General features: G+C 41.5%; 3 protein-coding genes across 14 annotated transcripts in view; 2 read left to right on the plus strand and 1 right to left on the minus strand.

Annotated features, from left to right (window-relative positions):
* The first annotated feature begins 132 nt into the window (after positions 1-132).
* Positions 133-13548, plus strand: LOC118416361 (bifunctional UDP-N-acetylglucosamine 2-epimerase/N-acetylmannosamine kinase-like). Of its 3 annotated transcripts, none has more exons than XM_035821458.1 (11): positions 133-267; positions 4356-4591; positions 4818-5419; positions 5953-6165; positions 6886-6973; positions 7410-7626; positions 7934-8063; positions 8688-8909; positions 9679-9861; positions 10390-10506; positions 11165-13548. In XM_035821458.1, the coding sequence occupies exons 2-11, from the start codon at positions 4407-4409 to the stop codon at positions 11401-11403; spliced, it is 2196 nt and encodes a 731-aa protein (XP_035677351.1). In that variant the 5' UTR covers positions 133-267; positions 4356-4406; the 3' UTR covers positions 11404-13548. The 3 variants fall into 3 exon arrangements, with proteins under 3 accessions (XP_035677351.1, XP_035677365.1, XP_035677359.1); XM_035821472.1 differs by lacking the exon at positions 133-267 and adding an exon at positions 633-801; XM_035821466.1 differs by lacking the exon at positions 133-267 and adding an exon at positions 1209-1330.
* On the minus strand, positions 12270-14642 carry LOC118416401 (uncharacterized protein C14orf119-like). Of its 2 annotated transcripts, none has more exons than XM_035821509.1 (2): positions 14393-14642; positions 12270-14232 (listed from the first exon to the last, which is right to left on the minus strand). In XM_035821509.1, the coding sequence occupies exon 2, from the start codon at positions 14113-14115 to the stop codon at positions 13780-13782; it is 336 nt and encodes a 111-aa protein (XP_035677402.1). In that variant the 5' UTR covers positions 14116-14232; positions 14393-14642; the 3' UTR covers positions 12270-13779. The 2 variants fall into 2 exon arrangements, with proteins under 2 accessions (XP_035677402.1, XP_035677394.1); XM_035821501.1 differs by having other exon boundaries at positions 12270-14145; positions 14393-14625.
* Positions 14643-16692: 2050 nt separating this feature from the next.
* Positions 16693-17111, plus strand: part of LOC118411202 (phosphofurin acidic cluster sorting protein 2-like) — a 50686-nt gene continuing 50267 nt past the window's right edge. For all 9 annotated transcript variants that reach the window (XM_035813290.1, XM_035813307.1, XM_035813316.1 and 6 more), the window contains exon 1: positions 16693-16868. In XM_035813290.1, coding sequence (XP_035669183.1) covers positions 16756-16868 — 113 coding nt within the window. In that variant the 5' untranslated portion in view covers positions 16693-16755. The remainder of the gene's footprint in view (positions 16869-17111) is intronic.

Genomic DNA, 17111 nt, shown 5'->3' on the forward strand with positions numbered 1-17111 from the left:
ACTGCAGACAAGTAATGACTAGGATTGTTTGTTCCGTGTCAGAAAAATAGTCCCTATTAAACTGTCAAGTTAAGTTGTGAATTTACTTTTAGAAGATATTCTTCTGACCCTCAAAAGGTTGGTCAATCTGAGGTTTCATGACGTCATATCTACTCAAGTGTTTAATGTGAAGGGGACACACGTCAAAGACCAGACCTGTGTACGTGTGCTCTGAGAGTATTTCCGACACCCGTGGGCAATGTTGTCTTTTGGAAGGACAAGTAGAGAGTAAGTCTGTGAACTTCGGCAGTAAACTTACAAAAGAGTTTGCTCTCTCTGAGTCAGATAAAATCACTTAACTTAAACTTGGACTCAAACTGGGTAAAATTTCAGATTATAGTAATATATTAGGATTAACCAACGGAACTTGTGAAACACCTCAGTGGCGAATTAGTGTTCTCATGAATTTGTCTGCTTCACTCATAAGCAAGCTGTACAGTACACCTATGGCTGCGCCCATGTCAAATGTTGCTCCCTGACCTTCTGGGTACAATTAGAGACGCCGGTGGTATACTGTGCTAGTACGTACGGAGTTGAAGGACAGGTTTTCCTGCATTTCAGGTAAAAGTTTATCGTACTTGCCACATCGGCACTGAAAGGTCTCTGAGACTGTCGTCCATTTTTCTGTGGCATAGGTAAGAAACCGTTTTAAGTCTAGATACAGTACTTCCTTGCTGTCAGACTGACTTCAGCAAGCTGTGAGATATGGACATTTGTCACCCTTGTTCACGACAGCAAGTCGAGAGCAACATTGGCATATCCGTAGGATCATGAAACATTTGGTGTAACTGTAAAGATTAATGGGTAAGGTTTCGATGGAGAAAAAAAATACTAGGCACCAAATAGCAATCACTTAAGCAAATGGATATGATTTTTATAACGGTCAGACGTTTCAGGTAACATCATTTAACTCATTTGCATCAACTTCGTCTTAACTTGTCATAAAATACGCCGAATAGCAATTACCCAAACAACTGGATATGATTTTATTATTCTATGATGGGTATTGGATATTTACCCCTATGTCATGATTAGTTTTCTAGATACGGGTAAATTGATCAATAAAGGAACAAAACGTTTGATAAGATCAACCCCTCCTTTGTGCCCTCATGCCGTGAATCCAGGTGTTAAGTCCTGTGTTAAGTGTAAGTCCTGTCTTGTAGATGTCTGAAGGACTCAGTTACGACGAGAGACTGTCATCTAGAAGAAGACTTCAGTATAATGTAAACACGTGTGAACAGGTCTCTATCGAGGTCATCGGAATGTCCTTGCCCCGCCATGCACTTATCAGGTTGCTTGACGACCCTTTTCTACAATGACGTTGTGAGAGTGTGTATGTTGAAGTGAAGTCTGGTAATGGTCCCGGTCTATGATGCAAATGGCGTCGGTCTCACTAAATACCGAAAACAACCGAAAGCAACCGAAAACAACTTGATATATACCGAAAACAACCGAAAACAACTCGACAAATACCGAAAACAACTCGAAGCCACCTAAAAAATATCAAAGCAATCATGAACAACCTATCAGAACCCGAAAGCCGGAAAACAACTCGTAAACAACAACAATGTCTATTTTATCTTCATCTACTGGTTACTATCCCTTGAATTATTTTCTCCACGGCCGAGGGAGAGAATGGAGTGATTCTGAAGGAAGGATTCTTTCAGCAAAGGGGATGTAGCCGGTGAAAACACCTTTCCTTCGATCACACGCTGTTTTATGGTGTAAAGTAGAATCCTTATTTTGATCATTTAGTTTAATCTGGGGCCTCTGTGGTAATACACGTTTGCGGTTTTCCATTGAAATCGATTTGTTATGGCAGCGGAAATGCGTTATAATTGAGCAAGAAATATATTAGATTGTTTTGGTTGCTAGAAAAAAAATGTAGTACATATATTAGCTAAATAGGCAGCACAATTTGGCAGTAGTAATTAATAAGCAAACCTATTTTCTAAGCAGAGATTTCGTTGGGGGATAGCAGTGACTGCTATTTCTTGTTGTGGCCAATACTACACCAGGCCCCTACCGTTACCTCTGTTTGGAGTTGCACAATAGATGCCAAGTAATATAGATATCCATTGATGAGTTTGCGAGTTGACCAAGCAGTCCCCGTTTATAACGTACAGGGTCCGTAAATCTGAATGCGAACATTAATATATTCGAACAGGCAAAGGAGATCGTTGACTTTACTAATATTGTATTAATAACAGGGGTCGTCAAACAGATAAATCCATCGTAGCCTATAACTCCTGTCCAAAATAGACTCAAAATTATCAAACAATAGCCCACTGAAATGATTGTCTGTTGTTTATGGTTTTGTCGAGTTGTTTTGGTAATTAATGAAAGTTGTTTTCGGTTGTTTTCGGTAATTAGTGAAAGTTGTTTTCGGTTGTTTTCGGTATTTAGTGAAAGTTGTTTTCGGTTGTTTTCGGTATTTAGTGAAAGTTGTTTTCGGTTGTTTTCGGTCTTTAGTGAAAGTTTTTTTCGGTTGTTTTCGGTATTTAGTGAGACCCGATGGAGTTCCAGAACAAACAAATTTTAGTTCCTTAACTCCAATTGATTGCAGACTGCGGTTTAGCTTTTGTGCTTGCACAACGAATCCGTCGACGTACTATATGCATGCCTTTAACAAACAATGTGACAGTTCAAAGTCAAAGATACAATATATAAGATTTATGTCGATTGCACCACAGCGTTGGTAGTTAACCACCATGTTAAAAGATGTCTATCTGTTGTTGACAACTGCGTGTTTCTTCATCCAGCCTGGCCACTCCCGTGCTAGAAAACATCACGTTTTTACCTTTGACACCACGTGCACTGTGTAATGACACGTTGAATGTAGTAATAGGTAGAGGCTACTAGACGAATACCTTCTTTTGCAGCCTTATCAACGTGTACGTTTGAGCTTCGTTAAACAATGAACCACCACAGCAACTGCTAAGAAACAAAAGTACTTGTACTTAAATAAATCAACAATGAACACTGATAATGTAACAATATCACTTGAAATCATATTCCTTAATTAATGTTAATAATCGGGAGTTGATATACTACATGATATTAGCATATGAGAGAGAAACAATGGAGAAATGAAGCCTCATCAAGGTCTTCCTATACGGATTGTAGAATTCACCCAACAGGAAATTATTGGCCAGAAGAGTCAGTTCGCGGAAACCCCTCCGAAGGCCTGTGGAAAGTCGCTTTTAGTCCAGGCGATTGGTGCAAAAATTGCTCAAATTATAATAAAAGCATGAAACTTGGCACAAGTGTTCTATACAACAATAGAAACAATTCTAGGGGCGGAGCCAAAATAAACATGCTTTTACATAGCAACTGTTGCTAGGCAACTTTTTTTGCTTGGCAACGATTACCATCGTCTGCATTTTCGCCAGATGACACCTTAATTACCATAGTGAAACATACAAAAATAGACATTTTTGGTCAAAAATGGCCAAAAATGGCCACTTCAATTTAAAAGTTATAACTTACTTAACAGCTCAAAGTATAATACATCCAAATGAGGACCGTGACATCTATTTTGAAGCAAATTTTAATGCTATTGGTGTAATTATAATCAGGAAGGACCCCAAAATAAACATTTTTAGTAAAAAACTGCCACAAAAAACGTCTGACGAATGATTTTGCTCAACATGCTATAAAGACCTATTGGTTGAATCATTTTACCAAGTTTTAGCCTTCTAACTTGAATTGTTATAGCACAGAAGCGAATATTGTAACAATTGCAAAGGAAAATGGTTTCCTAGCAACCGTTGCTAAGCAACATGGATTTTGAATTGGCTCCACCACTGAAAATATTTAGTACATACTCAAGATTCATCATACCAAGTTTCATGCTTTTATCACATTTTGATCAATTCTGCCTATATTTTACACCAATCGCCTAGACTATTTGTTCTTTGAAGCTCATTAATCGCTATCTAATAAGTTCCAAGTAGCTAGTAAGTAATCATCATATATTACTTTGCGAGCTTACCGTGACAGATTGAAACAGACGAGCCCAGGACAAGTAACTTAAGTGTCTGGTGATAATTCGTTTTGTACAACTTAAACAGTCATTAAAATTATGATAAGGCACTCAACAGCGTTGGGTTGGTAAAAGAACACTACAAATCTCTGTAGTGTCTCTGTAAACTTGTTATAAAGTTTGCTATGATTCGCTGATCTGTGTGAACAAGCAAACTTGATGGTGGCAAATGTATATTCCCTTTATCCACATACTTAGTCTGGTAGATATTAAGTGACTGAAAGACAAAGGTTGTGTACGATTGTAAGTATTTGTTCATCTTAACTTCCAGGTTGCGAGCAGATGACAATCTCTGATTCACCGTGGGCCAAAAACTGACAGCATGTCATCACCAGACACGAAGAAGGAGCATCTGAACTTTGAGAATCGGCAAATGAAGGTCTGTGTGGCGACATGTAACCGAGCCGACTACTCCAAGCTCGCGCCGATCATGTTCTGCCTGCGAGATGACCCGCTGATGGAGCTGCGCGTGGTGGTGATGGGCACTCATCTCATCGACGATTATGGGTAAGGCATTGTTCTCATTTTCTTTATTGGCTAAGTGATTCGACATTTCTGCAAAAACTCTCTCTATCTCTATGAATGTGCATTCAGCATGTATTTTACTGCATTTCGCAGTTTCCTTTACATCAGTGCTTTATGAAATCAGCCTTGCCTTAAGCATTTTGAAAAAAAAAAAAACATTCCAAGAGTCAGTTGATCAGTTCTCGGAATCTACTTGCTCCCCGTGCAGCTCAACCTACCGCATGATTCAGCAGGATGGGTTTGAGGTGGACGGATACCTGCACACCATTGTCAGGGGCGAGGATGAGGCGGCCATGGCAGAGTCTGTCGGACTAGCACTCGTCAAGCTACCAGACGTGCTGGTGAGACTAAAACCCGACCTCCTGATCGTTCACGGTGATCGTTTCGACGCCTTGTCGTTGGCAACGTGCGCGGCACTCATGAATATACGAATCCTTCACATCGAGGGCGGTGAGGTAAGCGGGACCATCGATGACTCCATCCGCCACTCCATCAGCAAACTAGCGCACTACCACGCTTGCTGCACCGACCGCGCGCGCCGCCGCCTCCTCTCCATGTGCGAGGACAACGACCGCATCCTGCTGTCCGGCTGTCCGACCTACGACAAACTCTTGTCCTGCAACGTGAGGAACCACGACAACGTGCTGGCCAGGTGGGCACAGGGAGCCAAACCGAAGGACTACATCGTCGCCTTGCAACACCCTGTAACGACGAACATCAAAGATTCCCTGAAAATGTTCGAGTTAATGCTAGATGCAGTGCTGGACTTTGGGGTCGTAACGGTGGTGTTATTCCCCAATATTGATGCAGGTGAGCTTTCCTGTCAAAGATAAACTCACTATTTCTGCAGAACATACTCATATTTGTATACTGCTTCAAGTGTCGATATTTCTTGCACATTCACACTCATCATTGCACAGCTCCAAGCGGCAATCAGGATCCTACGCTAATGCTTACATTCACACTTATCGCAATGCAACATCGCACATTGGCACTGACAAAATTGCGTACGATGCGCGATGACTGTTATTTGATTAAACTTTAAACCGCTTTTAAAGATAACTATGATTACTACTGGTTCTTGCATTTCTAGTGGTATTTTGCTGCACATTTTTCTTCCTTCATCCGGATTGTGACATCATGCAATGATATATCTAATCGCTAAGCAGATCCATCGGTGGTAAGGCAGTATCCAAATTAAAGGGCCAACCAGTGTCCAACAGCTCCTTTCAATATTGTTTAGCGATTTGGGCACTGTCTTGCCACTTACAGATCTGCCTGAAGATAAGTACATATTAAACAACCTACCTAGCCTTAATGTTCTCCTCTTCAACTCTTCACAGGGAGCAAGGAGATGACGCGTACGATCCGTCAACGAGGCCTTGAACACAATAAGAACTTCAGTCTTTGCAAGCATATTCCGTACGACCAGTTCATCATCCTTATGGCCAACGCGGGCTGTCTGATCGGGAACAGCAGCGCGGGGATTCGGGAGGCTGGAGCCTTCGGTACTCCCGTCATCAATCTGGGCAAGAGGCAGATCGGCAGGGAGGCAGGTCAGTTCTGTTCATCCTCAACTTTTGGTCTCGAAGGATTTCGAGAGCAAATTTTTAAGTTTTATAGTTATGTATCTGCCGTAGTCGGAGATGTAATTATTAAGCTATACATGTAAATATCACAATGTGTGTAATTGTTTTGATTTTTCAATAAAGGTTTAAAATAAAATAAAAATTAAAAAAAAAAACGTTTGGTCTCCAAGCAGGTGCAAGAATCCGACCGCTTCGGTGTTATACGCGTGTTATAAACACATCTTCCTTGTGTTACATCTTTCTAATTCTTCGTCGGTTCATACCAGAAACGTAGCCACAAGAAAGCGCGCACCGCCAAAACTACAAGAAACTGCTCAAATATGTCCACTTCTGTGCGCAATAAAATAGTATTCATCTTTATCATATTCGTAACTTAAAAGCTCCTAAATGGATTTAGTCAGGCTAGAAGGTAGTAAGACTATAAGATATTACAGAACATGTCTATCCTTCTGAATTCTACCGTAGAATTTGATATTTCTGCCGTGAATAGTTTCGTCAGGTTGGTAACGTTACTTAGATATATTGCACTACCTTGTTGCACAACCAAAAAGATTTTATGCGAAAGCGTTTCGGTAGTCCTTCTGCTTTCTTCCTCAAATACTGACTGCTTCTATATCAACTTCTAGTAGGTACTGTGTCACATCATGTCTACTTGATGATATGCAGGTGCTTGTCTGTCTTACGTAGGTGCAAATGTATTACATGTGAAGGATGCAGACACCAAGAGCAAGATCTTACACGCGATCAACCTACAGTACAAGAAGCAGTTTCCACGGCAAGGGACATCTTTGTTGCGTTTACTTCTTAGCGACAATAAGAATGAAACAAGCTGTACAAGATCAACGTCAAAGTGTTGCATTGATACCTTTTGATTTGGCTCTTGTAATCATATCCCAATACGTGATCTACACGTTGGAACTCTCAAGTTATGTTGCAGACCAAATTACCATAGAATAAAATTGTCATTGTAACAAAATGCAATGCAGAAAGTTGATAGTAGATGTAGTGTTGTCAATGGTCTAGTCTTTTAAAGATACCAGTAGCTTTTATGGTTTATTCCGTTTTTGTTTTTGCTATTTCACATGTGGCGCCATGCTCAATCTTTCTATTCAAACCAGAAAAAAAACGTTAATGCGCGTAACTCCTTATCATATGTACCTACAAGCTGATGTTTTAACTCACAATAATTACAATCTTTCCGTCACTCTCAGCTCACACATCTATGGAGATGGCCATGCTTGTCAGCGCATCATGAAGTTCATCCATACGATCAAGAACGACTTGGACAAGCCCATCCAGAAGGCCTTCATCTTCCCTCCCATGAGAGACACTGTGTCCCTGGACATCGACCACATCCTGGAGATCCAGAGCGCCCTGGCCGTGGACCTAGGAGGCACCAACCTCAGGGTCGCCATTGTCGGTCAACAGGTGTGTATCAGGCCTTCTCACCTATATAGAATTTTCACTCACTTCCCATATCAATGAAGTGAGTAGTCTCTACCAGGCTGACTACGCTGGTCATTACAGGGAGAATAATTTGCCAGGGGAGTTTTGCTACCAGAGTAGTTGGTCGTGGACTGACTACTTTGGTCAATTTCCCATTTTTTCCAAATTCTATGATTCCCGCATCCCCGTAAGGAAGGCCTGGCAGAGGCTAGAAGAGTGCAAGTGGTAAGTTTGTATACTAGGGGCATTTACAACATTTATCTCGAGTCTTCCTGTGCATTTTCTGCAGGGTGAGATCCTCCACAAGATGACGGAGCCAACACCGGGCACGAATGAGGAGCGTATGGACGTATTGATGCGATTGCTGGTGGAATCTACATCAAAAGCAGTGGAACTTAATTGTCGAATACTTGGCATAGGTTAGCACCCTTAGTCTTAGGTCCCAAGTGTACCGGTGCCCGTCAGGGATGTAGCCCCGACCGAGCATAAAGTCAACAGGCCCAATGGACTGCCAGATACCAGGGGCACCCCCTCGGTGTTCCCCACGGTCGGTCACGGCGTCTATATCTTACCAGGTCCCGGGTTCATTTTAAGTCTGACTTAACAACCAAGTGCCTGGCCAAACCCAAAAATAATCCGTGAGCCATAAGGTGCCCCATGGGGCCGCGCGAGGGTCACGGTTCAAATAACAGCCCATGAACTGCTTCTCCAATTGTGACCTAAGCCAAACTCAAAGTTGTAGTACGGGGGTCTGCATGGAGAGGAATAGAAACACCTACAATGGATGACTTGACCGCATAATATCAGTACTTACCACAGATTATGGTCTCTGAATTAGAGTAGTCCAATTAAGAAAAACATAGAATAAGATTGCCTGCTTATGCCTAAGAAAACGTTTTCTTGAAACCCAAACTCTTCTAAGGTAACCTCAAAGACCATGTGTTTTAGCTACAGGTACGTCTTATAATATGTCAATATTAAAAAACAAAAAAAAACATGCTGGTTTGTTCAACAATGCAAGGTAATCCTATTTTGGTGTGCAGGTATCAGTACTGGTGGAAGAGTCAATCCTTATGATGGGGTGGTGCTGCACTCCACCGAGATCCTGGAGGGATGGAACTCCATCGACCTGCGCACCCCCATCTCCAGCAAGTTGCACCTTCCAGTGTGGGTGGACAATGATGGAAACTGTGCTGCACTGGGAGAGAAGAAGTTTGGAAAGGGGCTAGGATCGGAGGACTTTATTACTTTGATTGTCGGCACTGGTAAGCTGCTGCTGCTGCAAACAATAGTGGAACAGTATGGTTGGTGGTCACGACATGAGAACCTTTATAAGGTTTATTTTGCCTGACACTAGCTCGGGGAAGGATTCACTTGAATAAAATTGTTATCAAAAGGAATGTGAGAGTAGTAGTTGTTTATCGTAAAAGTAGGTTAAGTACAATGCAATGGGGTATGGTCGGAGCCTAACATCTGCTTGTAGCTTCATTTGGAGCAACGGATGCTCAATCAATTTGTCGCTAGACATAACCCAACATCTGCTTGAAGATATTTGCCCAAGCCACTTGGTCCACAATATTGAGAACATAGGGGTGATTTCTGAAAATATTACATTTCTTATACAAACAGCTACCGTGGAATTCATCCAGGAGGAATGAGACATTAAGAATGATGCGTCTTCATTGTATTATGTTAAGTGATCTCTTCTTATTCTAGGTACATTAGGACTGCCACCTTTTAAAAAAGAATGATGAAATTAAAGAGATCTACCTATCCAACATCAGTAATTCACATTATTATGCATGCTTCAGCACCAAGGACAGCACCTCCAGTCTTGGTGTTTGATTAATGCTGCTGTTGATTTACAATGTGGTTAATATCTAGAATTTAATGAGCTTTGATGCTAATCTAGAATACAAGTACATTTTCCCTCATTGTTCATCATCATTATATCAAAATAATGTATTTGTTTCTAATGCTGTATTCTTGACTAATAGTAATATCTATAATATTTGAAACTTTGTGTCTTTTCAGGAATTGGAGGAGGGATTTTCCTGAACAATGAGCTGGTCCACGGTGCTAACTTCTGTGCAGCAGAGTTGGGACACATCAGTGTGTGCATGGACGGCCCAGATTGCACGTGTGGGAGCTCCGGCTGCGTGGAGAGTTACGCCTCCGGGCTGGCTCTTCAGAGGGAAGCCAAAAAACTGCATGACGGTATGTGTAGATATTAGAGCCTCCTGAAAAGCTTAGAGTGTTGTCTGAAGCCTCTAAGTATTTTAGATAATCATTATATCCAGTGCCAAATAGCAATTACTCAAGCAACTGGATATGATTTTGGAAACGGTCAGACATTTCAGATAACTAACGGCAGTTACTAGTAATTAACTCAATTGCATAAACTTTGTCTTGTCCTACCCTTATTTCCTATTGGACTTCTAAAACATTGTATTCACCTCTGTTGCATATCAATTCATAGTTATGGTAAGGAATTCCTGCTCTACAACTAGATCTCTTCAGTGTCACTCACGAAAGATAACAGATGTTATCCGAAATTTCCAAAATCATATCCAGCTGTTTGAGTAATTGCTATTCGGCGTATCTTATTACCTGGTTATTATCTTCATCGAAATATCATGTGATATTGAAGGATTGAATAAATCTCATTACATTGACGCCTTCAGTTAGAAGTACTGAGTACACTTACACAGACATGAAAACTTGTACTCTACCCCTGCACCCCAGCTGATGAGCTGCTTGTTCCTGGTGTGCACCTGACAGATGGTGAGGAGTTGACAGCCAAACATCTCATCCAGGCTGCACAACTCGGCAACAAGAAGGCAGAGAAGGTTGTGGAAAGAGGTGAGCCTTCGTTATAGGAAAGGGATGTCGTGACCTCATATCTGTTCTCTTTTCAGCTTCTCTTGGATTGGGAAGAAACTACTGATCAAGATGAGTCTGTTACACCTTCTGCATTATAAAGGGCTGGCTGTTGTTAAAAAGTGAGCATTGATAAGGGGAAGATTCTCTCCCTCCTGCCTGGACAGCAGTGAACTTGACGTTTTCTTAGTAGCATATCAGATAAAGACTTGGGGAAAAGCTGATGAGTTGTAGCCGAATTTTAAATGCAATATTTGCTAAAATGATGCCTTCTAATCTAGCCTGAGTAAATCACGCTTCTAGCAGCCTTTTACTAGTCATGGCTCTAGAGGCTTGATACCCCAAACCTCCAATCCTGCTGATTTAAGCATACCTGTATATGATAACACAGACCAGACTACGAACAATTGTCAGACTACGAACTATTACCATGTTGTTGGAGACTGACTTCATACTAGTACTCATAGTGATAAACAATTCTAAGCTCCTATTGGTCATTTCTGGTATCAGTCTCCAGTAGGCTTAGACTCCGTTAGAGGTGGATGACTGCAAGCTCTGTGGAGGGTTCCTATCAGCCAGACAGTGAGAGAGAGTGTGACACAGGATTCATTCTAACCAGTCCTTCAATGTCTATCTTCAGCATGCGAGGCCCTGGGTTCAGCTATCTGTACACTGCTGCACACAGTAAACCCCTCCCACATCATCCTGTGTGGACACCTGGCGCCACACTATGTGGACGGGGTCCGTGAGGTCATACAGCGGAGGGCTCTTCCGTCTGCTGCCAACAACATACAGGTCATGGTGTCAGACCTGGAAGAACCAGCCTTGCTTGGAGCAGCCAGTATTGTGCTAGAGTTTGCCACCAGAAGGATATATTAGCATTATGTCTTCCTTTTGTGTCTCTCTTTAGTATTCTCCAAGCAGAGATTGGGTCGCAGAGATAGGATTTTTACAGGATCACTTGAGGATTATAAAATTCCTCACGACTATCACCGCAACCCAACCTCTGCTTGGAGAATATCTCTTTTGCAAGTGGATTATACATGTCATACGTTGAATTCTCCTTTCAACGTGTGGGATACTAGTAATGACTTTAATGATTTCTTTGTAAGAGCAATGGGTATCTCTGATGTGGTCCCTACTTTTAGATTCAAATATATATTTAATCTTATCATTCGTTAAAACGTAAAAGTTACGATCATCAATGTATTTGTGTTGATTTATCCTTAAGCTCAGCTAAAGCTTAGATTCACTTTGTACAATCACAAAATTGTTAGGAAAACATAGGATTTAAACATGGAAAATTGAAATGAGACGTTAAAATGAACTGCTGATCCTTAGAAGTTATCTATCTTCTGTGTCAAGTGACTTTTGAAATACATCTAGTTTGCTGCTTATTAATGAGTATACAGATATCTAATCATTTATCCGGTAGACTTCATATCTTAATAACTAAGTTCAGATCTTGACAAAAAAAGATTTAAAACAATGCAATTGTTTCAATTTTTGATTATTCCATGGCAATTTGAACCTTTCAACAGAAAATTGAACCGTAGTGTTTTTGTTGTTTTATCTGGTGTGTTTTTGTATGTTTAGGACCTTACTTGAAAAAGTTGTAAAGATGTTTTTAATTTGTGACAAATGCCAGTTTCTGGATTTAATATACCAATTATAGTTAACATACTTTCTATAGTTAACTTTAATCGGTGAAATGTGTACTATCGAAATATTATATTTGACAACCATTAAGGCTTACTGTAGCTTTATTGGTGGCTTTTATTATGTTTAAAGCTTTTATTCCATTTACAATATGGTTTAGAAACTGCCAAAAGTATTTTAAGTGTTGTCCTTAGTTGCATGTGTTGCCCTTTGTTGCATGTGTATAGCTTTCAACAGTTGTGCAATATCATAGAGAATTTTACAGTGCAAGAGAATCTCTACTATAATTAAAGAAGCAAAAAAAGAAGCAAATGTGTATTTTTTCGTGTATGTGTTTAAAAGGATGTCAGTCTCAGTGGTGTTTCATTCACAGACAGGAACACCTATCCTCCATTGCAGCCTTCCAGCGTGTCTCAGAGGTGGCGGCAGCAAATTTCGTATGGGGGGGGGGGGGGTGGGGCGAACTTTTTCTGACCCAACTTTCAGCACCTGTCGAACTTTCAGCACCAGCTACCCTTTTTTGTCAAATAAAGAGATGTTTGAGGGCGATGACCCACGCCTCCTCAAATTATCATGTCGTTTTGATGAGCGCCGCGGGAGGCGCAAGCCATCGCTTGGGAGGACCAGAGAAAAGTTTGAAATCTTGACCGACTTGACTGTCTGAAACGTCATTTCCTGCATTTTTGGGCGACATTCTGCTCGTAAACTAAGCTAAGTACAATCATTAGTAAATTTTGTATTAGTTTAAAAGGTTTTTGAGAGTGACGCTCCCACAACCTATTGTCCCGCGCCAAAAACTGTAGCCATCACAAGGGAGGTCTGGCAAAATTTTTACATCGGGAGTGTCTGAAACGCCATTTGTTGCATTTTCAGGGGTAAATTTTTCCGATAGACTAAATTGATTGAATGAAATTTCCATCATCAAAAAAATACAAAAGGTTTCAGTTTTTTTTGGGGGGGGCCATGCCCCCCAACATATTTTGCCCCCCCCTGTGCCGCCGCCACTGTGGCTGACTTTTATTTGGGAGGGAGATTTATTCACGATATTAAACGTTGGCTAGCTTCTCTTATGCCAGGAAAGTTTGCCGAGGAAGGGAGCTGGCCTTGGAAAGCCCCAACTACTAGTAACTACTTTCCACTGCAAACTATCTTACTCTGCAAACTTCCTTTGAGAACCAAAAATCAAGCCAACGTTGAAAATCACGAACCAGCACTAAACCCCCCCCATGAAAATGAGCCCCGCTGGAAGGCTGCAACGGAGGCTAGAAACACCATTGTTCTCCTGCTGTCAGATTGGTAGCAATACCCTGGTTCCTTATCTAATAAGAGGTAAACCTTTGATCCAGACTACCTTCAATTAAACGTTCCAAAAAATGCGCATTTTCTGAGCTGTGTCATCATTTTGCAGTAGAGAGGTCGCTGCAAAAGTGGTGTAAATAAAACCACTTGGAACTTTTAAGATAGTCCATGATATGACTGAGAGGAAAACTAGCACAGCATTCCATCCACAGTCTGGCAACGGAATGTGTCAAATAGACCCCTTTCCAAATTCCTAGTATACAAATAGCCAAGATATTCCAATAAATACAAATTCTATCAATGTCTCTGTTGGTTGATTTTGGCCACTTCGTCATAGAATCTTGCGACAAAGATCGCATCTATGTTCTCTAGTCTCTGCAGAAGTTCGTTCCTATCGTCTTCTGTCCATCCCTCGAACCACTGCCCGAATAGCTTCATCTGACACTTGAATATACTCGGCGCCTTGTCCTGTACGGAGAGTGAGTCAAGGTTAGCCAGGAGGGAGTCCGTGGTAACTCCGACCGCTTTCTCCACCAAGTCCCGCAGGAACTCCTCGCGTTGTGGCAGGGCCCAGTTGGCGAACCAGGAGCAGACGCAGTGCATCTCCTGCACGGTCACCACACCGTGGCTCATGGCGGACGTCTACACCTGCTGACCAATCACCTGTCGGATAACAACAGTAACCTGTGAGGGTCTGCATGGAGGTTCTTCATGTGATCACTCTTTGGTAGAAACGCCACATGCCCGTAACTATAAAACAAACATTGACATCACGAAAAATTACAAACTTAAATTGTTTAAAAATACTCTCTTAAGATGAAAAAAATGTATGACGATGGCTATATGCTCTGCACTTTAGCACCCCCCTCCCCATTTGACATTTCCTATAACGTTAGACACATAACGTTACCTGTGCCATTGGGGAGAACATCAAGAACGACTTGAAAAGCACCTCGTGCACCTATTGTAGACACCTCGCTTGCATCGAATTACACTGAAGCAACAACAATAGGTAGATATCTGTGGATTTTGTCAACAAAATTCTCAGCAAAGTTCTTGTTGACGCCCTTCTAGAAAACTAGTCACAATTTTGGAGCCGCACATTCGGATCGACTGCCAAAAAATGAAAAGACCGACTTTGAGATGTTTACCGCTAGGACAATAAAGTCATCCTAGTTTTACCTTCTGTATTCTGAACATTGGCAAATATCATTTCAAGAACTTGATTTTAATCTGAGCATTTTGAACTACATTTGTATACTTAACTGCCTAGGTGCGACATCTTGCAATACTGCATATAACTGCAGGTAACGTTTAGATACAGATTCCGCTGTGTAAAAAGCCTGGCCTGGCGATTCTTTTGACGCGTTGTCTCATTTACATTCAACACAAATTTTGCTAACTATGCTAGATGAAACGTAAGGTCCTAAGTATATTCCGTCTTGATGAATATTTTGTATCACCGGTAAAGCAACCATGTGACAGCTAGTGTGTCTTGTCACAAGACTCTTGTGTAGTATTAATTAAATACAACTTATATATATATATTAGTACACGGAACGTCCTTGCTAGTAGTCAGTTCGTAACCCAGGATTTTGTTGTTTCAATGTAATCACACACAACAGAAAAAAATCCAGATAGCCACTTGTCAGGCTAGAAACTCAAATGAAAGAATGAGTGAGTGACTAATTTTCATACATGTAACGTTATCTATTCATTTTATACATCCCTTTTCCGTGTACTTCAGGGTTTTCGCCAGCGTCCGTTATTCAGTCATCCATTATTACTGGGTAGTGGCCGGTAAATAGCGTATTGCAACACAGTTTTTAAAATCTAGCTGTCTGCAAATTGCAACTTGAACACAAGCATATCGCATCAAAGTATATATATGACCAAGTTATATTATTTAAAAAAAAAAACAGACGAAATATACAAATTACAGATTAACCGCAGTAATCAAATAATTAATCAATACTTTGACACTTTGACCATTTTCTCCTATCCAAGTCTGGCCTCAAACATTGTCATTGATTCGTCGATGAAGGCTAGAACTAGCAGAAGACATCCCAGTAACGTTAGTAAGATAAGCAGAAGAACAGTTATTGTAGCAACTGGCTATAGCATAGATTTGTACCAGCTTATCCTCGCTTGAGTAGCGTTAACTGTTATGACAAACATTGCTTGATATGCCAAACGATATTCAAAATACTAGCTGATGTCATCTTTTTAGCCGGTCGATCAGCATCCTCACCCAGTATTGCCTCCATAGCTGGCTCTCTGGGCCTTTTTCGTTCTTCGTTTATTTTTGGCTCATGATGTACTTTGCGGCACAAGCGACCCAGTAGGCAGTACAAAAAGAAATGGTATTATGAGGAAAAAAACAGGCCCAGAGCCTTCTATGGGGCCTTCATCTGCTTAAAGGAAGAGGCAAACTCCAAACGAGTACCATGATAGAGAGAGACGCAGAAACACAAACAGTTCACAGAACAATTACGATCGATTTGCCAAGGGATTTAGTGTTGAGCATATGGATAAGCTCTCTCGTAAAGAAATCCTGCACGTGATAAACATCGCATCTGCTGGAAGGTTTGTAGAAGAATTCTCGCAGTAGTTAGGGCGGGGGCCGGCGATCGCAATGTTTTCTGAATGGCGGGCTTTTCTGAAAGGTCATTGAGTGAATGACTACTCAAAACCGGGCCCGTACCAGCTTCAAACGATGATTCATGATTTTAACATGGCAATGTAATGAGGGGGCTACCATAATTTGCATAAAACGTTGCAAATGTTCATACCAAAGACGCATTAACCTCCTTGGCAACAGGTATTAGGTTTGGGCGCCAAATCTGCATTCAGATTGACATTTGCATGCGATTTCTAACAATTCCGTCATTGGTTAACAACGAGAAGGCAAGCCGCACGAACTTCCAGCTTAGCATTTTCGGGCCTACCCTCGTCACCCTAGCCAAAGAATTACGGCGACGTTTTTAAGGCATGTTCATATTTATCGGTTTGGCTGTTCAGGCGCACAGCCAAACCAATAAATAGAGGTGAGTTCAAACGTCGTGAATATCGTTGTGAAGTGCAATACGGTAGATTCGACTTGTTATGTAGAAAATGACCCAACACAGTGACTTTGTTTTAATATTTTCTATCGGTCAGGTTCGTGCGTGTGCCGTAAACTTGACATCTGCTTGGCGTGTTGAACATGTGAAGCACGTGCAGCATCCCCGCCCGGGCCACTTCCGGTCCTGCGCACTAACCACAGTCTCCAACATGGCGGACAAAACAAGTAAAACTGCGGCGGGGACGGGCGACATGAAACCCGTCCCCATGAAACTCTTCTCCTCCTGGGAGGTAGAGAGAACGGCGCCCAACTGCATCCCAAGGTATGTATCTATCCTTCCGTGAAGATTCTGAGGGAATTCCTTGCGTTGTTTGGTCAGAAATTAGCTGCCAAGGTCAAAGTGGGGTGAGCCCTTCTCCTGTTGTGTTGTTTTTTTGGACGGCGCGAAATGAATGGAGTCCCGAGAGCTTCCCGGTTCTTTTAGCCGCCCTGTGGTGTTAAAAACACTGCCCTTTTGTTTACAGGAAATCTAGAATTTGACATCAGAGAGATCATGATTAACTAA

The sequence above is a fragment of the Branchiostoma floridae genome, chromosome 1, assembly GCF_000003815.2.
Source record: "Branchiostoma floridae strain S238N-H82 chromosome 1, Bfl_VNyyK, whole genome shotgun sequence".
Taxonomy (NCBI): domain Eukaryota; kingdom Metazoa; phylum Chordata; class Leptocardii; order Amphioxiformes; family Branchiostomatidae; genus Branchiostoma; species Branchiostoma floridae.

What these genes read in the sequence shown, in the direction of transcription:
- LOC118416361 (XM_035821458.1), top strand. Translation starts at nt 4,407, where the DNA reads ATGTCATCACCAGACACGAAGAAGGAGCATCTGAACTTTGAGAATCGG. An exon ending in CATCTCATCGACGATTATGG is followed by an intron (nt 4,592 to 4,817) that starts GTAAGGCATTGT and finishes CTCCCCGTGCAG; the next exon opens with CTCAACCTACCGCATGATTC. An exon ending in TACTTTGATTGTCGGCACTG is followed by an intron (nt 8,910 to 9,678) that starts GTAAGCTGCTGC and finishes GTGTCTTTTCAG; the next exon opens with GAATTGGAGGAGGGATTTTC.
- LOC118416401 (XM_035821509.1), bottom strand. Translation starts at nt 14,115, where the DNA reads ATGAGCCACGGTGTGGTGACCGTGCAGGAGATGCACTGCGTCTGCTCC.